The 27,663-nt window shown below is 54.2% G+C and overlaps 1 protein-coding gene across 1 annotated transcript in view; it reads left to right on the top strand.

Annotated features, from left to right (window-relative positions):
- GRIK3 (glutamate ionotropic receptor kainate type subunit 3) overlaps window positions 1-27,663 on the top strand; it is a gene marked incomplete at both ends in the record, with an annotated part of 184,237 nt that overhangs the window by 123,952 nt on the left and 32,622 nt on the right. Inside the window, 7 exons of the mRNA XM_084244257.1 lie at window positions 2,414-2,671; window positions 8,045-8,226; window positions 10,476-10,529; window positions 17,652-17,825; window positions 18,368-18,511; window positions 22,064-22,171; window positions 25,402-25,515. Coding sequence (XP_084100383.1) covers window positions 2,414-2,671; window positions 8,045-8,226; window positions 10,476-10,529; window positions 17,652-17,825; window positions 18,368-18,511; window positions 22,064-22,171; window positions 25,402-25,515 — 1,034 coding nt within the window. The remainder of the gene's footprint in view (window positions 1-2,413; window positions 2,672-8,044; window positions 8,227-10,475; window positions 10,530-17,651; window positions 17,826-18,367; window positions 18,512-22,063; window positions 22,172-25,401; window positions 25,516-27,663) is intronic.

Here is a 27,663-nt window from a genome sequence, read left to right as displayed (position 1 = left end):
GTAGGGTGCCCGCTGTCTTAGACTTGAGCAAGAGAGAGTGACTGGCCTGGTCAGCTGTCACTTACTCATTGTCACTTCTCCATGTTGATATCTGACTTCCATGCCTCAAAGTGATTCATGGGAAATCTCTTACCTCAGGGCATGCCTGCTGTTAGAGGGTCAAATTGCTTGGCACAGAGGCTCGGCATATCCACTCAGTGTGAATGGCAGCAGGAAGGAGCAGCAGGGCTGGGCAGTGGTGCAGGCTACAGCATGGCCTCCTGGGGGCATGGCACTGAAAGGAGGGCCATTCTTAAATTGGACACCCCGAGGACCTGTTCTTGAAGCATTGTTATCACAGGGGTTATCTCGCACAGAGAGCTACCCCAGGTTCTTGATGCCAGAGTGACAGCAGCAGGGACAAAACTGCATTTCCCTGACTTGGCCTCCAGTCCCAAGAAGGCACCATGTGCCCTGCTGTCTGTCCTCTTCTGCACCTGGCATCAATCAGGAGGAGTCACGCAGGAGAGGCCCTCTGGCTCACCAGTGCGGACTCTTGCATGTGGCTGTCCTGTCTCATGTTCCAGTGGTTCCAGCAGACTCCCCCCAGGGGTGCTGGCTTTTCACCTGGCCAGTGGCATTCTCTGGGTTCTTGGGGGTTTCAGGTTCTTGAGTTTCAGGAAAGATAACTTTCTTATATGATATTCCCAGGAGACAGTGAGGGAGGAGGGCGGATGTCAGTGGAAAGGTAAAGCACTCTGGAGACCACACATTAAGGCAGACTCACAAATACACTGTGTCTTTGATTTCACTGGTGTACCCTTAGCCCAGGCAAGAGGACCCATTTCTCAGGGCCTGGGCTTTGAAGGGCTGCCTTCGCCCTCCTCTGGCCAGAACTCTCCCAGGACAAGGGGTGAGTGGAACCAAAGGGACTTTCCTACTAGGAACCTGTGCTCTGTTTTTGCCCCATGAACCTAGAACCCTGAATTTCCTGGCCAACTGACCTTGCCCAAGAGGCTGAACTCTGGAAGGTGAGCCACACTGCCATAGTTACACTCCGGGAGGTGGCCTGGGGGTGGCCTGGGATGGACAGAGCTCAGACATGTGAGAGCACACGGCCCAGAAGGGTCAGGGTGAAGCCAGCAATCAAAGAGGAGGAGGTGGGGGCTCCAGTTCCACACGAATGAGAAGTTTCCATTCCCACCTGGCTTTCCAGGTTGTGATGAAGGTTTGTTTGTTAAAGAAGGAGCAAGTATGTTGCCCCCCTAATACACACAGATGAAGAGACTTGAAGGGAGGGAGGGAAGGAGGTATGTGGCTATCTGAGGGAAGAGCATTCCAGCCAGGAGGAATAGCAAGGGCAAAGACCCTGGGGCAGGGAGTCAGGGAATGCCTAGGATGTTGGAAGAAGATCATAGAAGCCAGTGGGACTTGAGTGCTGTGAGGATGGGGAAGAAGGACCAGAGAGGAAGTCAGAAAAGTAGAGATCATGGCTGAGAGGCAGGGTGGGGAGGGTCCTGGGGGTGGGGAATAGGGCTCATCAGGCACTGTAAGTGGCTTTGGCTTTTACACGAGCGAGTCAGGAGCCCTTGGAGCAAAGGAACAGTGCACTCCACCTTGGGCTGTGAAAGCTCGCTCCAGCTGCCGAGTGCAGAGCAGATGGCCGGGAGGATTACTGAGGAAGCTGGAACCAGAGGGAGGAGATTTCTATAATCATCAATTGAAAGATGATTACTGTGGCTTGGACCAGGCTAGGAGTGGCAAAAAGCGGTCAGGCTCTGGTGTATTTCAAAGGTGAAGCAACAGGAGTTGCTTGTGGACTGGGATGTGGGGTATGAGAAAACAAGAGGAATCAAGATGAAACCAGGATTTGGCCTAAGGCACCGGGGCAGTGGAGCTGCCTCTTGCAGAGACAGGGAGGCTAGAGGAACGAGGTAACGGTGTGGACACGTTAGCTGGAGATGCCTCTTGGACACACAAGTGGCGGTGTTGAGAGGAGGTGAGAGGTACCAGTTAGATTTCAGGGACAGGCCAGGGCTGGAGGTTCAAGAGTCATCAGCCAGCAGGTGCTTGATTCCTGTTTGTTTCTCACGTCGCCACCCAGAGCCAGGACTGGTGCGGAGCTGCGTCAGCTTGTGTCATCACGCTGACGTCAGCTTCAAAAGTGATCGTTTCTGTATCGTGAGCGCTGTGCGGAGGGTCGTGCACACAGGATCTCCTGGGACCTGCCTGTGGTTCCATGAGGCCGGGGCTTTTCCAGCCGTTTCAGATAAGGAAACAGAGTCCCAAAGCTTGGCGGTGGTCACCTATTAAAGAGCTGCTTTCCCCACGTGTCTATGGGATCATCACCACTACTGCCCCCCTTGCCATCGGCCCCCAGCTGCATGGCGAGGTCCAGCACTGATCCCTGAGCCATTTGCCCTCCTCTCTGCAGCCTGTGACCAGCTGGCGCTGGGCGTGGTGGCCATCTTCGGGCCGTCACAGGGCTCCTGCACCAATGCCGTCCAGTCCATCTGCAATGCCCTGGAGGTGCCCCACATCCAGCTGCGCTGGAAGCACCACCCGCTGGACAACAAGGACACCTTCTACGTGAACCTCTACCCTGACTACGCCTCTCTCAGCCACGCCATCCTCGACCTGGTCCAGTACCTCAAGTGGCGGTCGGCCACCGTGGTCTATGACGACAGTACAGGTAGGTGGGTGCTCAGGCCTAGCAGGGCTGGGGGCGGGAAAGGGATCGGGCTCTTAACTGCTTGGCCCACTCAGCAGTCCTTGGGGAAAGGTCCGCACTTGCTTGGGAGGGGGGAGGTCAGCCAAGCTTCATGCAATTACCTTGTCGCTCATCCCTGAGCTCCCTACTAGCTGCAGGCACAGCTCACTCTGCCCCAGTCTCCCTCACACCTGCCTCGCCTTCACATTGCCACCTCACCCCAGCAGCATACTCAGCACCCACCGGAGCACCTGCACTCCTACCTGCATGCCTGCACCTATGCTTGCACCATCACAGCCACACCTGCCACCTGAGCACCTGCATCCTCTGCTTGCACATTGCCATCTGTAGTGAGCACATCCAGTTCCCTGCTGGCTCCACACTCAGACTTTGGACACAAGCTGGCAGTTATATGTGCACAGGCTCTGAGGCTCTCTAAGTAGCACAGAGCTGTTTGCTCTCCTCCTCTTTCTTTCCAAAAGACTCGAGTTCTAAGACGTTCCTTAGCCCAGCCTCTTAATAGAGAGTGACCGTGGCAAGTCACTTAACCCATCTAGCCCTGCTCTGCCCACGTGTCAAGTCAAGAGCTGCAGCATCCAGCCTGAAAGAGCCCTCCAGCTCTCAGCTGCCTGCGATTCAATGTCAGCTCTTGATTACCTCCTAATGGGTAGTGGGACTCGTGGGGAGAGAATCCCTCAGAAAAGACAGCCGGGAAGTTATTTATTTATCTCAGGATTCTACAAGCTTCTCCTAAGTTTTGCAATAGCACCAGACTGGGCATCGTTGAAGGCAGGGCTTCCCTAACCTGGCCCAGTGCTTCCTGCCTTTGAGGGGTGCTCCTGCTAAGCTCCAAGCTACCTCCAGTGTTTCTGCAGCCCATTTTAACAGATGTCTGTTTTTCCAGCTGTTTCTGCTTCCAGAGCAGGAACTTTCTGTTAGAGCTTAGCAGAGACTGGCATGATGGTGCTGTTGAATTGAGTTGAATTGAAAGTCAAGTTAAAATAAACTACAACTATATTTTGCTTGAAAGAGTATGTTGGGCACTAGGAGGAGGAAAAAGAAATGAGAATGTGGTTTCACATCTTCTTTTGAGATATTGTATGGGGAGCAGGTGCCCACCCAGAGGGTCATTCCCTGTTATTCCCTGTTATCCAAACTAAGAACCAGGTGCCATGTCCTTTAGTAGAGCTAAAGACACTTGGCGAGAGGAAACTCTGGGACTTCGGTGAGTCTGGCTGACTGACCAGAGGGGCGAGCCACGAGCGGGACCCTGAAGCTGGATGGGCTGGGAGAGGAGCTGTGAAGCGTCACAGCGGAGAGAACCACATCAGCAGAGCAGGAGGTAGAACGGGCGTGGCCATGTTAGCAGAGGACAGTCTGGCTGGGGAGAGGATTCAAGAATGGCGGGTGCCAAAGGAAATGTTCTTAATTTAACTCATGTCTTCTGTCAGGGCGGAGAATCTGTTTCTAGCAGACCACCCTGCAGAGCTCACTGGGCCCCTGCCTGCTCCTCCAAGCACGGTCAGGAACGGGATTGCCCTTGAGTGGCTCCTCCCAAATCCAGCCGTCTCTTGGGACTGGCACATTGCCACCCAGGTGAGCCACGGCTCCCAGATGCTAGCAGAGTCGTATAGGTCACCCATTTCTGCAGCCATCCTGTCTGACAAACCTAGTGGTTCATCAGATTCAGTGGCTCCAGACAACAGGTGTCTGTTCAGCTCACAAACATCTGCAGACTCAGTGCCTACTCTGTGGTTTTCCTGGTCTCAGCTGGACCAGGAAACTGCCCTGCCTGTGGGAAGCTGAGTATTGAGTGATCTGGGTTAGCCAGGGCTGGGGTGACAAGGGTGACTGGGTCTCCTCCATGTGTCGTGCATCTTCACAGCTAACTCAGGCAAGTTGTCACAACAGTGGCACGGGTGCAGGGGGGCACCATCCCAGGATCCCCTGTGTCACGCCTGCTGCTACCCTGTTGTTCTGAGCAGGTCACATGGTTGAGCCCAGTGTCATGGGTGGTCCAGGCCCCCTGCCCATGTGGAGGGTGCTCACCACAAAGTTATTACATGGCAAAAGGTGTGGCTATGGGGTGTGTATGAAGAATTAGGGTTACCCTTGCAATGTACCCAGGATTTAGTAGGTATGAACAAGAGATGGCCCAGAGAAGTAGTGACATGACATTGATTAGAGTGTTACTTGGGTGCCCTCAAGGCAGGAGCCGGCACCCTGTGCCACCCAGGGTCACCTGGCGAAGCACCTGGGCTGGGCAGAAGGTAGGGGGCAGGAGGTAAGGGTGAGGGGAAAGCAGGGGCAAGAGTCTTTATGACCACAGGGGCAAATGTTGGCAGGTAGGGACATACCCTGTTGGGCAGGGAGCAAAACAAGGAAGTTAGGGTTTGTGGCTGGAGAGTTGATAGTATGTTTATGCCCTCTGCAATCATAGGGATGGCATGATGTAAACAACCTTGGATGTTAGTTTGGCCTGTGATTTCCAGATGCCAAATCATCATAGCAATATGAGAATGATTATCACAGGAGCCAACAGAGTTTGCCCTATGAGCTCTGCCCTGGGCCATCTTCCTAACTGCTCTGAACACAAAGACAAGCCTAGGTCGAAGGAAGGAGCTTAGAAAGACCATGGGTAGAAAAAAGGACCCAGGTCTCAAATTTTGACCTCATTGCTGGGAGGAACTTGGGGTGGTGGGGGGCGGTGGCCACCAAACTTCCGTAGGCCTCAGTTTCTCTGTCTGTAGCATTGCTTTGCATGCCGTCTAGGACCGGGGGATGGTTACGCAGGGTAACGAGTGCAGAAGTGCTTTGTAAGTAAAAAGCATGATTCCACCAACCATGATTCACTGCAGATATTTTGAGAGAGATTGATTAGGGAAGCAGCCGGGAAGGAAAGCTCATCTCAGGCAAACAAAGGAACCCAGTGCTCTGTTAGGGTGGGCTGAGTCGAGCCTCCTGCCTCCGCTGGGAATACACTGATGGGAAGGAGGCCTGACATCTGCTGCTGGAGAATGTGGGTCACTTTACATTACACGGGGCAGTGCGCTTGGTTGACAAGAGGGCTCTGGCGGCCTCTACTCCACAATCCAGGTTGTCCCTGTCCTCATGTCCCCAATCCCCAAAACCCACATGCCTGCTGATGCTGTGCGTGAGTCTGAAAACTGAGCGAGTGGGAGCAAAGTGTGACTCTGGGCCTTAGAGGTAGCAGGTATGAGTGGGCGGCACCATTTAGTCAAATGAAGAATTTCTGGAAGCAGCTGGGGGCGGGGAGGAGCTGGGTGTGTGTTTGAGCTTGTGGTCCCTCCCTCCTGAGGTCAGTTGACCTGAGGTCATATCCTCTTCCTCACCGTCAAGTCTGGTATTGAGAGTTGGGGCAACTGTTGGTCCAGAGGCTCTCCCAACACAGGCACCTGGGCCTGAGACCTTCCAGGGGCTGGGGCTCCCGATACCTGCCCCCAATCAAGTCACAACAAAGCTCGATAGGGAGCCCTTGGGAGGCTTCATCCCAGGGGTTTACTCTGTCCTTTGCCACCAGTGGCTGATGGGCACCAATCAGATTGCTTCCCTGACATTCCACCCTTAGGAATAGGAGCGAGAGACTGAACAGACACGGGTACATGTACCAGAAAATGGTTTTGGAAACTGGGACTCTGTGGAAGCCTTTTCAAATGGACTGGGAGTGGAGGGGACTCTTCAGATCAAGGACACTATGACTGCTGTTGGCAAACTTTAACCCAACACAAAATAACTTAAGCAAAAAGAGGGGGTTAAGGGTGAGAGTTGTAGGCTGCCCTTACTGGAAAGTTCAGGAGTAAGTTCAGCTTCAGGTTCCTTTAGGTGCAGAGGCTCAAATGGATGTCATCAGGACTTAACTTTCCCTCTGTCCTTCCTGACTTCTGCCCTATTATAATCCTTCCCAGGTTTTATATGGCGAGCCCCAGACTTACATCCTCCCTATTTGAAGTTAAATGGAAAAGGGGTTCAAGTTGCTCCAGCACAATTTCTGGCAGTCACTCCCTAGTATCACACATCCGTCTCTAGGCCCCGCCCTATGCCTAGAGCAGTGTATGTACTGACTGGCCATGGCATGGCTCCATGCTGTACCCTGGCACTGGGGGGAGACCCCTGCTGCATCACACCAACTGAGCCCAGGGGAGTTGTTCCCCAAAAGAAAACCAGAGTGACGTCGGTGAGGAAATGGACGAGAGGATAATGCAGCCAGATGTGGAAACTGAGGCCTGAGGGTGGGCAGGGAACCGGGCAAGTGGGAGGAGATGGCATGCGTGGGCCTGGCTCAGTGGGGTAGGCAGAGAATAGCAATAGGGTTGCTTCCAGGCTAGGCAGAGAGGAGTCAGCAAGAATGGACCTTGAAATAAGGACAGAAATGAACTTAATTAGACCTAAGCAAGTCATTTGTCTCCAGGAAGTGACATTCAGTTTTCCCTGGAAGTCCCCAGATTAAGTGGTTTAGCAAAATGCTACGGTGCAGGATGGATTTTTCAGTATGGGAAAAAAAAAAAACAGCAACTCACCCAATTATGGAAATCTGTGTTGAGTGTCACCTAAGGGCCAGCCCTGTGCTTGGGGCGAGAGAACCAAGCCTGTGAGGTTGAGGAGCTTTCGGCAGGACAGTGGACTGAGATGAGGCTAGAGGAGGGCGATGCTAAGGGGGCAGGCCACTGATTTGAGGGGTTGGGGGGAGGGTTTGGACACAGCAATAAAGGTTGACCTCGAGGAGGAGGTGGTTGCGTTGGTCCTGAAAGAGTAGGTGAGGGTCACTGAGGCACAAATACCCCCTGACTTCTCCCATTCCAGTCCAGCAGTCAGTACAGTTGACCCCGGAGCCACCACCTGCACCCACAGCCTGGCAGCAGGTCCCCAGCCTCACCATGTTGCAGGGGTGGGGGTGGCCTCTGGTTGGGGTTCCACACATCTGTCCACTCATCCACCCTGAGTCAAGAGAGGAGAGAATGGGTGTGGTCAGTGGGAATTTGCTGTCCTATCTGTGCCTACTTTTGAAACTACATGTGTGTACATGCATCTGTGTATGCACACACCTTAATCTGCATTTGCACACGTTTATCAGCCTAAGGTGTGTCCTGTCTATATAAACAAGCTTGTGCGTGTGCATCTCTGTCTATACATATACCTCTAGGTGCACATGCAGGTATGTACAACTGCTCACACATATCTGTGCCTGAGTGTGCTCACGCCCTGTCTGGATACATCCATGGGCCATGTGTGCGTGTCTGTGTGTCTGCAGTCCTGTGACATGGGCATGTGTGCACCGCGTCTGGGGGTGCCTGCAGCCGTGGACACAGGTATGCACACATGTTCCTGTCGCCTCAGGGCTCATCCGGCTGCAGGAGCTCATCATGGCCCCGTCGAGATACAACATCCGCCTGAAGATCCGCCAGCTCCCCCTCGACTCTGACGACTCCCGCCCACTGCTCAAGGAGATGAAGCGAGGCCGAGAATTCCGCATTATCTTCGACTGCAGCCACACCATGGCTGCCCAGATCCTCAAGCAGGTGAGGAGCGCTGGGCAGGGGGAGGGCCGTGGGGACCTGCCTGCTGCTTCCCCACCTCCCTTCTGCAGATAAGGTGTGATGTCAGTTCCATTTGGTCAGATCCCTTGCTCTTCCCCTTTCTGCGCATGACCTTGGGGGTGGGGGGGGTCACTTTGCCTCTCTGAGCCTCAGTTTGACCAGCAGTGAAATGGACACTGTGGTCTTTGCCCTCCCAGTCGGTGTGCGGGTGGAATGAGACGACGGATGAGCTGCTACTACCAGGCCTGGTGCACGCGGGCACGCGTGAATGCCGATGTCCCTGCCACCTCCGTGTTGGTGGGAGGCAGGCACTGCTGAGAGACACCTAAAGCCACGAAGGACAGAACACTTTAGGAAGCACGGAGAGGCTCCAGGGGTCTCGGGGCAGCCCCTGCAGCTCCCCATCGCCTCTTCTGGAGACTAATCCCCCCTAGCCTGCAGCACTTGGTGTTAACTCTCCTATTACTAGGAGGTTTATCGAGGCTCCACGCACCATCTGCTCAGCACTGCAGTGTCGTGGGGGAGGAGAAGGAATCTCGGTCCAGGGCAAGCCTTCATTCCAGACGCAGCCCCTCATGGGAACGGGAGCAAGCTCTGCCAGCCCCTAAGAAACAGTGAAATCGCCCACGGCCCCCTCCTGGTGCTCCGCAGCCCATTCAAGCCAGTGCTTTGTGTCAAAGGCAATTATGTGGTCCCCGAGAGCTCCCCGTGTTTAGAGGAGGCATTCTGTGAGGCCCTGACGTGCCCCTGCAAGATGCAGGTGGCAAGAGGGGGGCCAGGGAGTGCCAGGAGGGGCAGTGAGCAGGGACCAGGAGTGCTTTCAAGACCTGGGGGGCTCCTGTGCCACCTTCCAGCTGGACCCTCCCAGGGGACACCCAAGCCGCCCGGCAGCCTCCATCTCCCTGAGAAGAGGCCTCACATAGGGCCCCTCACACAGTAGCTAGAAAGTGCCCTTGACACCTGAGTCCTGACGCCACACCTGCCAGGAGTGCTCCCCAGAAAGCGCACCCAAGTGAACCCCTCCTCTGCAGATAGAGCAAAGAACAGCACCTCATAGTCACAAGGGTCAGGGAGACAAGGCAAGAGAAGAGTTTGTCCTCGTGACCAGCCCAGGTGGGCGTGTGGGCATCCTCACAGGCGCTGCCGAGGAAGCACGCGGCCCTCACCCTCGCTCTCCTAGCCACCGTGCCCCTGCGTCCCTTCTCTTGTGACGATGACAGTGACAGTTGGGTTTCCTGAGGCAGGCACACTGTAGCTCCTCCTGGAAGTGGGGGTGATTTTCATGCCCAGTTTACAGGTAAGGAGATTGAGGCTCAAGGGAAGGTAATGCATCCAAGGTCATCTGGTCAGGAAGCCAGAATTTACTCCTAACTCTGTCTGACTTGAAAACTTCTGGAAAAAAGACTTGATGCTCAGCTAAACCCTGAACTTTATAGACAAGGCTAGGCAAGGCTGCAGACTGAGGGCTCCCCGGAGTCTCTCCAAGGGGGTGTGGGTTGCGAGTCCCCAGGAGCCAGAGACAGACAGTGTTTCCCACATTGCTTCATAGAGTGACATTCCCCCAAGTGCTGTGTGGGCTCAGCACTCTGAGGAACTCTGCTGAAAATGCACTATAGTCCTTAGTGCATAGATTATAGGTTCCTAGTAAGATATATTACACACGCACACACAAACACACACACCCCACCCCCACCCCCACTGTAGCGTGTAAAGCACAGCTTCGTGATCGCATGGGAGAACTGTCCCATGGCACCATGGCTTCCTCTGTGGTCAGCCAGGCCTGGGATGCAGGGGTGCCTCAAATCTCAGCCCTTTTGGAGAGGCTCAGGCTTGGGGCAGGATCCCTCCTCAGTCCTGGATGGATGGTAGTCGCCCCACCTTCTGGATTTCTCTCCGGAGCCAGGACAGAGGTCAGCAGAGTGGGGTCCAGTGCCCTGGAGAAGGTGGTCTTGGGCCCGTTCTGTCAGTACATCTATGCCTGGCAGGCCCAGAGATGCTGTGCGCATCAGCCCTGAGGAGTCTGGACTCTTGGCATGGGGTAGCGAGGGGCTAGGAAGCAAGAATCTGCCCTTTAATCTGCTGCTGCATACCCCAGTGTGAGGTGCACTGCTGTCCCCCAGCCAGTCGTTGTCACTGTTTAGAGGTGGTCTTAGAGAACAGCCCCCTTCAAGTGACCCCCACCCACCACCTGACTCACCCATGTGGGTTGGTAACGCTCTGCTTTCCCGCAGGCCATGGCCATGGGCATGATGACCGAGTACTACCACTTCATCTTCACCACCCTGGTAACGTACCTCCCGGCCCTGGGCAGCATGGGTCTCAGCAGGGGCAGCCCGGTGGGGACAGCTGCAGCAGCTACAGGAGATTCAGGCTGGACCTGGCCCCTTGGCCTATAGGTGTGGCCTTGGGGAGGGCTCAAGGGTCCCCTGTGCATGCCCATTTTGAGAAGTGACATCGTGTTGTCACCAATAGCAGGGACTCCGGAACCTGCTTGCTGGCCTTGACATAGAGCTCCTGCTCCAGTTTCTTCCTCTGTAAAGTGGGCATGAGAATGGCATCTCCCTCCTAGCATCGTTGTGAGGACAAAACGAGTTAATAGAGTAAAATGCTGGGTGATGTGCCTGGCACATATGAAGAGCTGTAGAATCTCAGTGTGTGGGATGATGGTGACAGCCCACGTTGCCCCACGCAGATCTCAGGCCTCAACGGCTGGAATTGCTACTTCAGATTCCTCTAGTATCCTTGCTGAAGTCTGCCCACTCACTGCCAACCAACCAGCCCACCTGCAGGCTCCAGATGGGTCCTGTCCAAACTCTGAGAACATGCAGGGCCATTTAAACCCATTATGATAATTAGCTGTGGCCTGAGATCAGCAAGTAAAGAGATCCTGGTACCAAAGGGGCACCAGCACCCAGCCGCCTTGCTTGAAACTAGATGCCTTGGGATGTCTCTCGGACCTAGCCAGGGCATGGGGTGAGTGACAGCATCGCTGCCACCCGGCCACTGAACCAAGCTCCTGCAGCCCCTTGGGGCTCTCACTAAGTCGTCTATTCATCTAGCACCCAGTTACCACCCCTCACCAGTGCTTGTGCTTGTCTGAGTAGCTCAAGATGACTGGACGAGGCCCGGCCCTCCTGGAGCTCCCATCCTGCCTGCTCTGTATCTCTATGTACAGCCTGTGCAGCAGAAGAAAGAGACCCTCACCCCTGGGGTGTCACTTGGGGAGAAGTAACATCACAGGCTGGACAGACAGCCATGGGGCACAGCAAGGAGATGCCAGGTGCTGAGAGCCTGGTGGAAGGTGGGAGAGTTCACTTTAAGGAAAGCAGTTGCTTGAGCAGAGCCTCCAAGGATCATTGGGTGTCCACCAAGAGAGGGGGAGGGTATGCCACACACGAGAACAGCACAAGCAAAGCCAGGAGGCCAGTGAGTGCTCAGCAGAGCACTGGAGGCAGCTGGTTGCAAGGGCCTGTTGTGCTCATCTCCTCCCAGCACCAGGTTCAGTGACATCACACCCGTAACTTGGAATCAGCCACGGCGGGAGCTTATTCACACGGCGGAAGCTTGCATCAACCACAGTTTGCAAATGCTCCAAATGCTCCTCCCCTGAGAGCTGGTTATTGAGAATTTACCAGAACACCATTGCTCATTACCCTTCCCCTCCCCGCCCCCACACCTGTGCCCATAGAGAGCCCAGGACCTGATCTGGGAACCTCCAGGGATCCCAGAAGCTGGTAACAGAGACCAGGCACCTTCTCAATCCTAACTTTAAATATGCACTTCAAAGCAGCTCCCCCAGCACCTGCCCTCATTCCAAATCCAGAGGGGATGTGCCCTTGCATGGTTGGGCAGCAGCAGGGCCTGGAGCTTGGGTCCCTCAGCAATGTGGCCTGGCCTGAACTTCCAGGCAAGACTCTAGAGAAGGCACCACCAGGGATCCAGGTGCTCCAGAATCATGCTGTCATCCACCTGGGGTCCTGCTTGGAGCTTTTAGAGGGATGTATAGGCCAGGGTCCAGGTGCCCCGGGTCCTCCTCTAGCCCCAGACAGCATCTATTTCTCTTATTCTTTCATTTCCTTAGTTTGATCATTCATGTTCTCATTTCCCAGGAAGCCATGTATAAATGCTCTCAGAGGCCCCAGGTACTGAACTAAACCCTTGAGTAGGAGGGAGGCCCCAACCCCATGATGGAGCCAATACAGAGTTCTCCAGCTGGTGGCCTTCCCTCATGCATATAAGGATCAAGGACTGTGCCTGGGTCACCTCTATATGCCCAAATAATGTCTGACACATGGTAGTTGCTCCTCACTGCTTCCCTGCCTAATGAATGAATGAATGAATGAATGAATGAATGAATGAATGAATAAATACAAAGTAGAAAGTAACCAGGGAAATTACCAGCATCCTCATTACAGTAACATAGTAACATGATAGGGCCTCCCCGGTGGCGCAGCGGTTGAGTGCTGGACTGCGAAACTGTCCACAGCCTCTGCAGTGCGGGTTCGATCCCCGGCCGCCAGGCGAGGGTCCCACATGGCACACAGACCTCTCCTGCCGCCCGCTGCTCCCCTCAGCAGTGTACTTCATCACTCTGCCTGCTCTGCTCCCCGCTCTGGCTCTGGTGAATTCTCTCACCCTCCCGTGCCTCTGACTATACCCAGTGCTTGTATAAATAAATAAATAAATCTCTAAAAAAAAAAACCATAGTAACATGATAGCACTACGGACTCGGGCCACTCTCATCTCTCTCTACCTCTTTTTCTATCGATACAATGGCCCAGTGGCAGCACTACCGCATAGGATTGCTACGCAAAGCACTAAGTATGTTGCCATTGGTGAAGTGCTTAGAACATTGTCTGGCATTAATGCCACGGTGGTATTAATACCCACTTCATCCAAAATTCAAAACAACTCCCCAAGAGAGATAGGATCTCCCAGTTTTATAGACAGTCGAAACTGAGGCTCAGAAAGGTCATTCAACAGGAAAGGGGCCAAGCCAGGATCTTTAGCAGCCAGGAGCTGTCCAGCACCTAAGCCCTCTGCCAAAACCCGTCACCCTGAGAGCTGCACCAAGCGTTACCTGGCCTCCTCCAGTGGCTCCAATTCCACATGGCCATAGTCTTCCAGACCTGGTGATTGACACTAATGGGGGGAATGGAGCATCCACAAATCCCAGCAGCACCCACACTTCACAGATTTCAAAACCCTTTCTCCACCTCACTGATTTTCCTCTTCACAAGGCAGAGTGCATTCCCTGTTGACTGGCCAACAGGGTCCAGAGAAGTTGAGTGATTCGCCCACAGTCTCATAGCAGATCAGTGGTGGAGGCCTTGGCTTCTGACCTCTGGCCTTGCTCACTACTGTTCACGCCCTTTGTCCTTTCCCGAGGGTCAGGGGACACAGTATCAGCAATACAGACAGTTCTGCAGTAGAATGTGAGTGTGTGTGTGTGTGTATGTTTGTACCTAGCACATAAGACCCCACAGCCCTCCATGTGCCAGGGCATTGGCTATGGCCCCAGGGCCCCTGCCCACCCCACATCCAGCTTCCAGCTCCAGGATCCTCCCCCAGCCCTGTTGGCGCAGATGTCTGCCTCGTGATCCTGCCTCTTCGTGCCCATTGGTCAGTGGTGGCTGCATTTGGAAGGGCAGTGGCATTTGGCATTTATCTCCTTCCCTTTAGGAAATCCACATCACTGACTCTTTGCCTCTAAAAAATTCCCCAAACTTGCTTCTCCCACACAGAAGACATTTTAATTACCCCAGCTGCCATTATCTGTTCCAGCCAGCTTTGAGCCATTCCCAGATAACCCCACGTTAATCAGCCCCAGCTGAGCCCCTGCTACATGTCATGTGTAGGTAAAAGCCTGGAGGTGAAAAAAGAATTATAATAAATTAATAGATAAGCAATCACAATTAATGCCACTTCCCGGCAATAACAGTTACATCATGGGAAAGATATTTTCATCTGTCATTCCTTAAGGCAATGTTTTCTGAGCTTCAGCTTCTATCCAGTCAGACCCATGGGGTGCTAATGAATTAGTCTATTATGTTATGCTGAATGTTTCTAAAAGGTCCCTCGTCGATACTGAATTCAGTGTGTCAACATTTGGCATCGAGAACAGCAACTTTTTGCCAAGCAGCAAGGTTGTGCACAGTTCACTGTGTACAGCATTAGGGGGTCTCAGTCCAGGGCAGTTTGGACAAATAGTTGAAGCTGGACAAAGAGGCCTCTTTACCAGCTCCATGTTGTCACCGCCCTCATGTCACGGGGGGATGGCACATTGGTGCCACAAGTCCTGCTACACTTGGCAACTAAGCTTACGCTCAGGGGGACCAGGCAAAGGTGACCCTAGCACTGCTCACCCCATCGAGCCCCTCCCAGGCTGTGACTGCCTGCAGCCCCTCTGTGCACCTGCAGGCCAAACACTGGTCCAGAGGCTGAGGGCCTGAGCTCCGCTGAGGAGAGAGCTTCCAAGACGGGGTGAACCAGTTCCTGGAGCCCTACATATGCTAGTGTTTGGGGCATCTTTCAAGCATTAGATATTAGGTCTACACTGAATCGTAGGAGAGACTGGTGCCCTGTACAGGGGTAGAGTGAGGAGTGCGCCCCTCTGGAGGCAGAGCTTAGCTTCTCTTCCATGGCCCCAAGCCTACATACCCCACTGTGCACAACAAAATCCCCATCTCCCCGGACTCGCTGCCTTCAAAGACAGTTGGGGGAAGAGCTCTTGTTCCTCTCTTTCAATATTCTCCTCCAGTGGCCTTGGGAGTGTGCCCGCCAGCCATCACACCTGCTGCCAGAGGGGGAAGAATGTGAATATTTGTCAAACACTCACATGATGTCTTCTCTGCATCAGTCACCTTCTGAGTACAACTATTGACCCATTTCTTCCTCCTGGCAACATTCACAGTAGGCACTGTTTTCATCCCCATTTTGCAAATGAGGCTATCAGGCAGGGAAAGCAGCTGGAACTGACCCCAGATGGCCAGGCCTCATGGTCAGTGCTGCTAACCTTTACTCAGGCTGCCTCTGTAACTGTGCTCAAAAGGGGGTATGGAAAGAGGCCTCCTTCCAGTGTGTCCTCTGCTCTCCTGTTCTTCAGTGATTTCTTAGGTATCCCTACCCCCATCAAAGCCAAGAACCCCCTCTCTGTGTTTCCCAGTCAGGAATAACCGCGTAGTTTGTTACTTCTCAAAATGCAGAGTTACTACACCCACCCCCCTCCAGACTCTGTATGGTCAGTACCTTTCCCCCAAAAGCTGCAAAGACAATTCTGATACATATCTTGTGTTGGACAGTCCCTGGGAATATAAAGCACAAGGGTCTCTGAATACAGCAGACAACAGTGTGCAAACCGCTCTCCAAAGGGATGAGATTTCTAGCACCTGCCACTTCCCATGGTGTAAATACTCCTTCCACCCATATCGCACTACCAAGGTGATCTCACCACATGCGGAGTCAGGAAGGAATGCTAACAACTACCTCTCACAAGCTAGTGAGAGCCATCTCCAGCACCATAGAAATGGAGCTGGGTACAAGGTCAGCTCTGCCCTTTACCACCTCTGTGACCTTAGGCAAGTCACCTGTCACCCTGCCTCCTCAAGTGTAAAAGGAATGCTATGAAATACCTACTTCATGAACAGATGGGGGGCTCCATGGGCAGAGCTGAGCTCTGTGCTCCCTTTACTCCCCCCAATATTAGGGCCATGTAGATGCCCTCTGGCCAACTATATGGCAACCCCCCATCTGCTGAAGACCCTGCTTCCCACTCCCAACAGCCCTTCCCCATCCCAATTCAGAGCTGGATTTGTTTGGACAAGGCTGGGACTAAAATCTATCTTGCTGCAGGCTCAAATATGCCCAAGCCTCACCCCCATTCCCTAAATCTCCAAAGAGGGAACAAACACAATGCATTCCAGAAGGGGCTTGTTTTGGGGGTTCAGGAGAATAGAAGTTCTGCATCAGTTAGGGACAGTTAAGAAACCAGAGAGAGCCAGCACAGTGCAAAAGAGCCCCAGGGAGTGTCTTTCACCTTCTGCAGCCATCATCCATTACACCAAAGCTGGGACTGACGGGGCTGCTGTTATTCCAGATGGCTGCAGCCAAGGAGGGGCAGTATAGTGACCCAGCCACTGCTGTCCAGCCGGAGAAGGAGTGGCCAGGTCAGAGGGCCAGACAGTGTACAGACCAGGGGAAAGGGTGGAAGGCAGCCTAGTAAGGGGATAGTGTGGAATAGACAATAGATGAGGAGGAGCTGAGATAGATAATGACCTTAAGACTCAGTTTCCCCACTAGTGGGACAGGGCAATCTAGGCTGTCAAACTGCATTTTTCAAGAGGTAAAAAACATGCCTCGTGCATAGACAGAATGAGCATGTGTCAAAGATGTATGCAACTCATTAATAGGGAGCCAGCAGGGTGGCGGCGCTGGCTCAAAGAGCGTTTGAGGGATTGAGTATTTATGGGTATTTGGGAGAAAGAAAAAAACATAGAATAAGACTGCTAGGATAGACTGCTAAGATACAACGTGGATTAATGTCCTGCGAGGCAATAAAACACAACCTTGGGGATTTTCTTTTCTGCAGACAAAAATCTACAAGTTGACCCAAATCTGGGCCTTTAACCAGGCGCTGACAGGGAAATCAAACCCAGCTGCATGCTTGGAGAATTATCCACCCCTGGGGCCTGTGAACAGGTTTCCCGCGACACTGACAGGACACGCTACCTAACTTTGACTCTCCTCTGCCTGCCCTCCCTTGCCCCTTTGCTGCCTCTTCTTGCCAGCCCACTGTGCAGAGCTGGAGCTACAGGGTCGGGGACAGGTAGGGAGCCGAGGCCCACTGTCCTGCCCAGGGTCCTGGGCTAGATGTGACTGGTCCTCAGGAACAGGCTGGCCTGACTCTGGATGGGGGGGGGGGGTTTGAGGGGAGAGGAGAGGGCACTGGTGATTCCTGGGTCCTGGGGAGAAGAGCTGGCTTAAAATACCTTCCTTGGACGATAAAATGCTCCTTCAGTCTCCCTTTGGGTTACCTGGAGATGCCCAGACCCAGCCACCCCTGGGGAGGAAATGACCGTGGTAACTGTGATCAAGTTACTTTCATATTGAAGGCCGGGCCTTGTGTGGGAGCTGCCTCGCTGGGTCCCATAAAGACGGAACATGCCCATTTTGCAGATGAAGAAACAGGCTGAGTCAGTTCCCCGAGAAGTCCAGCAAGGAGGCTGTGGGGGCAGCCACGGGGCAGATGGGGATTCCAAGTCAAATGGACTCTAAGAACAGTGCTCCTGTGGGGCTCTAGCACTGAGCCTCACCCTTGGGCTTTGCAGGAGCTGTGGGGCAGAGTAAGTGGAGGGGTGGGCCTGGGGCTAACTGCAGGGCCCCCGTGTTAACCCGCCTCTCTCTCTCAGGATCTGTACGCGTTAGACCTGGAGCCCTACCGCTACTCGGGGGTGAACCTGACCGGGTTCCGCATCCTCAACGTGGACAACCCCCACGTCTCCGCCATCGTGGAGAAGTGGTCCATGGAACGGCTGCAGGCGGCTCCCCGGGCCGAGTCTGGCCTGTTGGACGGAGTGATGATGGTACAGCGGTGGCCCGAACTGGGGGCGCCTCTTCTTCCTCCCTCCCTGGTTCTGTCTTCCCTCCACCACTCCCCTTATTTAGACTTGCTGTGTGTCAGCTAGACGTGAGGCTTAGTCTAGGGATCAGGCACAGACCACCCACTGGGACCTGGTCATTAAGCATGGTTACAGAGAGCTGGGGTGGGGATCAGGGGCCTGGCGCAGAGGGAGATCTTCTGGCCGTGGCCAGCCGGCAACTGGGAAGGCAGGAAGGAGACGGTGTGGTCAGTGCCTAGTAACGAGGGCAATGAGGTGGGGTGGGGGCACTGGCAGAGGAGATCTATGCTGCAGAAGGCAGGAGTGGGGATGTCTACAGAGCAGCAGTCACCCAAGTCTGCTGCTCACCGGGGGCAAGACAGGGCCACCTCTGGCACCTCAGGGCCTCTCCCTCCCTAGGATCCCAAGCACCATGGCAGCAGAGGGGAAGGAGGTGGGACAGGGTGGCCGAGGCCTCTGGAGGCGTGGGAGCCGCTCTCAGGCAGGCCCTGGGCCCTCCCCTCCAGACCGACGCGGCCTTGCTGTACGACGCTGTCCACATCGTGTCCGTGTGCTACCAGCGGGCGCCCCAGATGACCGTGAACTCCCTGCAGTGCCATCGACACAAGGCCTGGCGCTTTGGCGGCCGCTTCATGAACTTCATCAAGGAGGTGAGGATCCGCACCCCACCCCACACTCCTCCCCAGGGTTGTCTCCCTGGGGGCCGTATGCTCAGTGCGCAGGGGTCAAAGGCTCGGCTTGGGACTCAGACGGAATGGATTTCCAATCCACATGAACCTCCAGAAGGGACTGCGGTGTCAGTGCTGGGTCCCTGCTCCTCCAGCCCAGGCAAACGACACAGGAAGTCCGACTGGCCCATGTCCTGAGCATGGCCTGGCTGGCCTGGGCAGCCATTGACTTCATGATCCCACAATCCCAGGAGCCTTCAGAGGCAGAAAAAAAGTGGTTTCACAGCTTAACCACACTTGAGTTGTGTGGCCTTGGGCAAATTACTGAACCTCTCTCTGCTTCAGGTCCCTGTCTTTACTGCAGAGGTAACGGCAGGGTGTGGTAGGGTCCAGTGAGTTATGGTAAGTCTGAAGCCCTTAGGACAGCACCTGGCACAGAGCAGGTACTCAGGTTGACTGCTCTTCGCCATTATTTCCCTCATCGCGACTGTCGCCACAGCAGGTTCTTGTTCAGTGCTAAGTTTCCAGCTGAAAGGGATCTCAGTAGCTTCAAGGACCCCCATCCTGATCACCTCTCACCCCTCAGAATGCCTGAGGAGCGGCTATGAAGCCCTGAGGGGACTGTTCCCTGCCCTAGGGACAGAAAGGAGAGCTGCTTCTCCCTGCCACCCGGAGCTGAGCACCCCAGGCTGGTGTGCTGGTCCTCCTGTTCCTGGCCCCAGCCCAGTGGACGGCCTCATACTCACGCTCCTTTATGGAGCCCTTTCTGACACACCTTTCTCTCACCTCCACCTGAGCGCTCTGGGGACCGAGGCCCAGAACCACCACACACTCACCCACGGTTGGCCACAACCAGGGCCGGATGCCCAGCCTGAGTCCAGCACACAGGCTTCCTTCAGACCATTTCCAAGTGCCCATCTCCCCATCTTTCCCCATCTGACTGCATGACAGTAAATCATTTTAAAGACTTGGCATTTTCGAGAGGAGCTGGAAAATACCAGGCCGGAGTTCAGAGCGTGTGAAGCATCTTTCATTTAGCGAGGCCTGAGCGGCGGTTGGAAGGGGCAGGCGGGCAGGGAAATGTCACGGGGAGGAGCTGCCAGCAGCCTCCTGCCCCAGCCCTGGCCCTGCCCACCCGCCCACAGACAGGCCACGCACCTGCTGGCATTTAATTCCTCTGTAGCTGACAAGGAAGAAGGCTTCCCCTCCCAGGGCAGGTTTGAAGACACCTACTGTGATTTCCCCTGGGCACCCCCCCACCGCCCCGCCTCTAGGTAGCCTTAGGAATTGGGGACTGGCAGAGAGGGGGAGCCAAGGGACGGGGAGGGGCTGGGTGGAAGGACTGGGGGGCCAATGGGAGGGAGACAGAGCCTCTTTGTGGAGTCAAGCCACAGCCTCCACCTTCTCTGGTGGGTCAGCTCATCCCCATCCCCGCTCCATGTCCCTGGGTCCCATAAGCTCCCCCCACTCCACTTGGACACACGCCTCCAGCCCCTTCCGCTCTGCTCCTGCAGAGAAGGAACCGGCGAGCCCCGCACCACTGCTACCTGGGACCTGACTAGCTCAGTCCCTCTTTGTGCCTCAGTGTCCATGACTGTAAAATGGGGGTGTAGATGACAGCCACCTGGGGCAGGACCGTGGTGGGACCCAGATGGGCTGGACAGGAAAGGAGGTCAGGGCTCTATGATGGGGCTTCCGCTGATGCCTCAGGCCATGGCCACAGACCACAAGCACCCCTGCCAGGGGCCAGATCTAATCAAGGGGGCACCACGGAAGGAAGCAACAAAGGGAAAATGATCGCCTCTACCACCTCGTCGGGGTTGAATATGCCAGACACCAGGCTAAGCACCGGCTGCACCTTTTGAACACCTGTGAGGTAGAGACCTTTCCCCTGTGCGGAGCTCAGGCTGGGTAGAGCCCTGTGCAGAGCTATATTCTCCCTGCTGTTGCTGGACAGCCCCCCCACACACACACACACACCTCCTGAGCGCATTTCCCAAGTGCCCATCACCACATTTGCCAGAAGGCTTTAGAGCCAAGTGCTTGGAGAGTCCCAAGGCTCTTAGTGTGGGCTCTCGAGATAGGCCCGCAGGGATCTGTGCCGCCGTGAACTTGAGTGAAAAATTGTGCGTGTGAGCAAGGCTCCCCAGGGGCCTGCAGTCAGGGAGAGACTCTGGGGCCTCTGTCAGACTCTGCAGAGGGATCCTGACTCCCAGTGTGTTTTGAACCGCATGGGCCAAACAAGGACCTTCCCCTGCGGCCTGTACGCTCGCTCGAACACTGCCCTCCCACCCCACCCTTCTGGACAGTGGGGCCACATGAGCTCCTGGACTCACTCCAGTCCCCAGAGTTCCTGTGTTCCCGGGGACTCCAGGATATGTGCGCTCATTTCTTTCCTCCCGGCCACAGAAAGCCCACACCTTTGGAGCATTTATCTTGTGCGACTCACAAGGGAGGGGAAGGAATGGGGCTGCAGCTGAAGAGGTGGGGCTCTAGGACCCCAAACTCCAACTCAGTTTTGCCTCTTGTTCACTCTTGAGCTTGGGGGCCACAGACCCCCAGTGGGGCTGCTTCCTGGTCTGTGATCCCACCCCCGCCTGGCCCATGGGGCTGCCGTGTGCAGGTTCCTGTGGGAAGGGCCTTGCAGAGCTGACTCTCTGGGCCCACAGGAAAGGTATTCTCTAGAACAGGGTCCACAAACTGTGGGGGGCACCTGATAGCAAATATCATGGGCCCAGACAGTCAGCCATCCACCTGCAGGGCACAAAGCCGACCAGAGATAAGATGTAAATGCTTGGGTGTGGCTGTGACGAGTGTTTACCAAAACCAGCACAGACCTGTTTGGGCTGATCACCACAGTTTGCCGACCCATTTATTCAGGACTCAGGTTGTACCAGATACCGTTCTAAATATTTTATGTGACTTATCTCATTTCACCTTCATCGCATTTTGGTAAGATGGATACTATCATTAGCTCCATTTTATAGATGAGGCGCTTGAGGCAGAGAGGTGAAAGAGGTCCCCTGGTCACACAGCGACAGCTGGGCCCAGCACCCTGACCCAGAGTCCTGAGCCAGTGGATGCAGGGGACTGGGGCGGGGGGTGGGGGGACCTCTCTCTCCCCCAGCTGTCTGGGGGTGACCCCGAGTGTCCAGGTTCACAACCAGGGCTGGCGATGTCCCTTAGCTTTTTTCCCCCAGCTCTGTCCACCGCCTCCTTGCCCTCTCTGGGGATCTGACATGGGCTCCCCCTTCTTAGGACTTCGAGGCGGGGGGTTCATTTGAGCGCATCCGAGATCGATGTTGTACACGAGAAGGTGCAAATGTAAAGCTGGCTAAAGAGCATAATAGAATTTATGGAAATCGCTGGCTCGCACCACAGCCCGAGCAATGATGGAGGTGATTATTAATTAATCATGGTCTTGGGGGAACAGTATCAGTGCAAGGAGTAATTAAAATGAAGCATTGTACAGTTGTACCGAATGATGATTTATGAGCCCGAGGAATTGCCGCTCTGCCCTCTCCCCTCCGGCAGGCTCAATGGGAAGGATTAACTGGACGGATTGTTTTCAACAAAACCAGTGGCTTACGGACGGATTTCGATCTGGACATCATCAGCCTGAAGGAGGACGGCCTAGAGAAGGTGTGTGGGCTCAGGAGAGGGATGTCAGGAGTGGCGCAGGGGCTCCGATACCCCCCGGCACAGAGCCCAGGCAGAGGCCCAGAAAGAGGGGGCCAGGCCCAACCCTCCTGCCTGGTGAGGGGCTGGCATCATCTGGAATGGCCTGTGCTTCAAAGGCCAGGTCAAATTGGAGGGTGCAGAACCCAGGGGCCTGGCCACAGCAGACCCCAGACCATCACCCTGTGAGCCGTTATAGGTGCTTAGCCTGGGAGGAGAAATGGAAGGCTCACAGGGCAAACAGCTGTCTCTAAATCCCTTCAAGGAACACAGACATGTCCTTGATAAGAGGAAGTTTCTAATGGCAAGGCGATGCCTGCTGAGGAGTAGCGAGCTCCCTGTCACTGGGAGCATTTAAGCAGAGATTAAGCAGTGAATGCTTGTCTGGGAGACTAGAGGGGAATCTTACCCTTGAAGCAGATGGATGCTGATTCTAGAAGCACTGGCTTTCTAAAGCTTTTCTAGTTCCAGGGAGTTTGGATGAGGACTGCAGGCCCACCCGGAGCTGTGCTCTCTCTCCCATCCGGCTATCAGAGGAAATGTTTGTAGGGGCAGATTCTGACCCTGGGAACCATCAGCATATTCTGTCAGAGCCAGGCTGCCAGGCTGAGAAGGGGGAATTTAACATTAGCCCCAATTCTCAGAGTCCCCTGGGAGCTTGGGCCGGGGACTCGGACATACCCTCTCCCGTAGCAGACTGGCCCTGGGAACCACAAGGACACCTCGCCAACCTTGAGAGCGGGGTGTGCAAAGTGCCTGGAGCAGAGACCAGGAAGCGGAGGGGCCACCTCTGATGCCTGTGGGCTTTCAGGAGGCCTTGACCACTCTCCTTTCCTCCCCTACCAGCTGGCTCAGGCCTCTTTCTTGGATTATTTTCACATCCTGACCTGGCTTTTCACCTGCACTACTGAGTCCTCTGGCCATTTCAGCACCCACACGATGAAGCCTCCCAAGCACAGCTCTGCTCTGGTCTGAAACTGCCCGTGTCTCCCTGGTGCCCTCGTTAAATCCACCCATCACAGGGCCCTTCCGCCTCTCCCAAACCTGCTCTCCAGGCCTAGCTTCCGCTGCCCCTCCCCCAGACAACCCCATTGTCTACACATCCTCCCTCCAGGCCCTACATAATCACCCTGGCAGCAAGAATGACCTGGCTCCTTGGCTCACGCTTTCAGGCACAGATCTGGCTGTGCCTGGGTTGCACCTTGTGGTCAGGGTCACTCCATTCATTCCTAAATTTCCCAAGGACCTAAGGAACCTCTGTGCTGGGGAGGTGTGACCAGGGAACCCACACCATTTCTCTGTAACTCTTTCATGCCTTGTAGAGCCTCTGTCCCTTAAAGACAAGGGCTGTGACTTCTGCTCTGAGACCCTGGGGGCCAGTGGGTCCACCTATACAAACCATAAACATTCTCATTAGGTGGTCTTCCCTCTTCTGTTTAAACTCCAGCAGTGCTGGGGAGGCCCCTTCCTCCTCTGGCAGTACTACTGCAAACTACTCTTCCTCTCTTGGTGATCTATCTCTGTCGATCACCTAAAATCTAAGGCTGGTGATCAGACGGCAGACGTGATACCACTTCCCATGCCCGTGCCCATGGCAGACATTAGTAACTGATCATCAGTGCACTCTTCCCATCTGAGCCCACCCACAGCATTCTTCTCCCAACAGCCCTCCCTGAAACTGGCAAATTGACCATAACTAATACTCAAAAATTGCTATACCCAGACAAGGCTGACCTGCAGAGGCACCCACCAGAATTTCCTGGTCACAGCCACCTGGATTGTGGGCAGAGCGTCCACTAGCTGGACCCTCCTCAATCCTAACTTCTCACATCTCATAGCACCTGGTGTCTGTTGGGGCATACAGTTGGAGCTCAATAGATGCTTTCTGGTGAGAGTTCCTGCTATTCACTGGGCCACTGGACAGATGTCTGTTGAGGCCTCCTGCACCCAGGGGAGCTGTTAGGGGCCCTTGTGCCAAACCTACTTCTGAACTCAGCCCTTTCTCAGAGAGAAGAGCCCCTTTGATACTATCTGCTTGTCTCCCCTCGACTTGGGGGGACAGGAGGGTCTGCATAGACAGAGGTCCTGCCTAGAGAGGATGATGAGCCCCCAAACATGGCCACACTGCGTCTTGTATCATCACTTCTGTTTGCTAAGCCGGGTCATAGCTGATCCAGCCAGCTCCAGCCAGTGGCTTTGGGAGGATTAAGGCAGAATTACCCAAGCATAATTACATGTCTCTCTGCTATCTGCTTTGCACAGCTCTTTTAATGGGATGTTTGCATTTGATCTCTCTGTTTAATTGATTAAATTTCCTGAGTAGCCCCAACTGGGCCAAGGACAGAGTAGATAGGCTGAAACCTTCCTTGAGGGAAAGAAGCTGTGATGGGGCAGAGATGGATCCAAAGAACCTTCAAGAGGTCCAGGACATTAGAGTAATTACCTCCCTCCAGCCTTGGACCTGATATCAATATAGGGCACTATGGGGAGCGACAGAAAGTCACCTTGGCCAGGTATCTGCCAACTTTAGAAGTAAAACCACAAAGCAACCTGCCATCAAACCCAATGGCATCCAAGACCTGTGGTGAGGGGTGTCTACTCTTTGTTCTATCATGCCCCACCCCGAACAACTACCCAGACCAGCCTCCTGCCCAGCCTGCTGGGCTCCTCGCCCATCCCACAGATGTTTAGTGAACATCTCCCTTGCTCCAGCTCTGTCCTGGCCTTTGGAAGGCATGAGGCCCCAGAAGCTAGCCCTGGGGCTAAGACCCAATGAGAAAGCAGTTAGGTGCCCAGGGTCTTCCCCAGAAGGTGGGCAGCCCACTAGGCTCAGAGTGACTCTTGGGAGTACAGGACCTGGCTCTGACCCAGAACCCCTGGTTCCTGGCATCTGCACTACCCCAAGCTGGTTTCTTCTGAGCAACCTGAGCTGTCTACCCTCTCCCTCTGCAGTTCCCCTTCAGCAGTGATGGGTTTGCCAGCAAGGGGAGGTGGCAGATCAGATTCGAACACTTAGGGGGTCTCCTCTATGAAGGAGGGAGGCGGCAGGGCGATCAGGAAGGTGAGTTCAACACCTGCTAGCAGCGAAGGGGATGATCTGAATAGTGGGAATGAGATGATGAGCTTGCTGGTGCAGGGGAAGGATGGAGAGGCTGGGTCTCGCCCCTCTAATCTCTGTCTGTCTATCCACCCAGGTCGGGGTGTGGAGTCCTGCCGAGGGACTCAACATCACGGAAGTTGCCAAAGGCCGGGGCCCTAATGTCACCGACTCCCTGACAAACAGGTCACTCATTGTCACCACAGTGCTGGTAAGAGTTGGCAGGAGGGCATGAGGGGTAGGGAGGGGGGCCTTAGAGCTGGAGAAACCCCTCCATAGTTACACTTCCCGGCTGCTGGGAGCCTGGAAGATGGTGGAGAGGAGGTGCAGGAGGATGGAAACATTAAGGATTGCTTGGAAGCCCTCAGAGAGCATTTGGAACACAGTATCTCTGCCCATGGCCATGGGCTAAAGGCCCCAGGGGGCAACTGAGCAGCCATTTCCCAAAGGCAGAGGGTTTAGTCCTCCTGCCTGCCTGAGACCTGGTGGCCAGTGCTTCTCAGAGACCTGCATTATTGCCTCTCACCCCACCTACTCCCTGAGCCCCTCCCTGATGCCTGAGCAGGAACCATGAGTGGTGGAAAGGAGATAAAACTGTCTCTGTACCAGGAATTGGGGTCCACCTCTCCCATCTCAGTTCCCAGGGAAAAGGCTACACAGTCACCCTGGCTGTGGCCACACCCCACAGCTCTCCTCCCCAAGAGCGCTTGGCCATGCTCCCACCCTTCACTCCTCAGGGCTGTTCTTCTGACCATTCAACTCAAAGAGTGGCCCTTGGGTCATGCAGCCACCTTTGGCGCTCTGGGTGGGGAGGACAGACCCAGGCCACTGGCCTCCCGGGACTGACCAGCACTGTGGCCATTCCACATGCCGGTCCCTCGCAGAAGACCTTTGGATGTCCGGAGGCTTGGCACACTCCCTCAGAGACACAGCACTGCTCTTGGGGACCCAGGCCGGGCCATGTGGTGGGGAGGCAGCTGGCCAGTCCAGCAGATTCTGACCAAAGACTCTTTGAGGACAATTCATGTGCTGATCAGCTTCTCCTTAAAATAGAGCCAGTATGTTTGGTCCCCAAAGAGGGTGCCGCCATGTTGGGGTATTGTGGTAGAGAGAGCCTGCCAGGGGACGGAATCTGGGAACTGGGCTGGGGGGGTCACCCAGCCCTGCATGGTACTCCGATAGCTTTGTCCACCTGCCTCCCATCGGAGCAGCTTAGCCAGACCCCACTGGGGAGTGGGGTCCTCCCTCTGGGGAGATTCACCAGGTACATGCTGGATGGCGGGGTGGCAGGCACCTCGGGGCAGGAAGGAAGTAACAGTGAATCCCACTCACCTGGAGCCCCAGTGAGCGCAGACGCCAGGGCACCATCAGCTTCTGGGGAGCGACTGTGGCCTTTAATCATAACCACATCATGGGTGATTATCGGGGTGCTCGCAGTGGGCAGGGTGTGAAAACATACATTTGTAGAGGTTTAAACCTATAACCCCCAAAGCCAATATAATGATGTAAACCTACTTGACTTCAATGAACATAATGTTAAGAAAAAAGTGTTGGGTGTTGGAGATCGAAGGTGGTCTGGGCCCTCTGCTGATGGAGCCAGGGTTAGAGGCTGGAGCCTGCACAGCACTTTTGGGGTGCGCCTTCCACTGGTATCTTCCTCCAAAGTACACAGCTTGTCTTTTGTTAGTGATCGACTTTTTGTTAACTAAAATAATCCAGAAGATTAAACAGCAACAAAAAGAGCAAAGAGATTAGCGTGAAAACTGATGAGCAATTAAAGGAATATGGATGTGGATAAAAATAGAAATGATGAAAGGCGAGTGGAAAGAGAGCAAAATAAAAAGGTTAAAAGTAAAATAAAGAGAAAAAAGAAAATAAGGAATGAGATAAAAACGAAAGCTATCAGGAAAGACAAAAAATTAAAATAAATAATTAACAGCCCTGGCTAGACAAGGTGAAAAAAAGTAAAAACCAAAATGTCAAAAAGCAAAAGGATAAAAGGGTGACAAAGTAAAATATAAAAGGGTAAAAATAAAATAGTAAAAAGGTGGTAAAAGATTAAAAGCAGTGCTGCATAAAATGTGAGATATAAATAAAACACTTCACATACAAGATTTAAAAAAGGTAAAACTAGTATGCTTTCCGAGACTAGGTGGAGATGATTAAATGGGCTGAGATGATTCAGCTACAAAACAATAGTCCAAGAGTGAGAGGCCAGCGAAAGACAATTTACCAAAAGGATGCAAAATACACACACCTGAAGGGTGACGCTCCATCAAGTCGGCAGCATCCTTATTTCAAGGGCGTAAGGCCCTCTGCAAAGACGCTGGGGACTTTCCTACAACCGCAGAGACAGAGT

Source organism: Talpa europaea (genome assembly GCF_964194135.1).
Source record: "Talpa europaea genome assembly, chromosome: 9".
In the NCBI taxonomy this organism is placed as follows: domain Eukaryota; kingdom Metazoa; phylum Chordata; class Mammalia; order Eulipotyphla; family Talpidae; genus Talpa; species Talpa europaea.
Note: the sequence above shows the minus strand (reverse complement) of the source record. Positions and strands in the feature narration are given on the sequence as shown.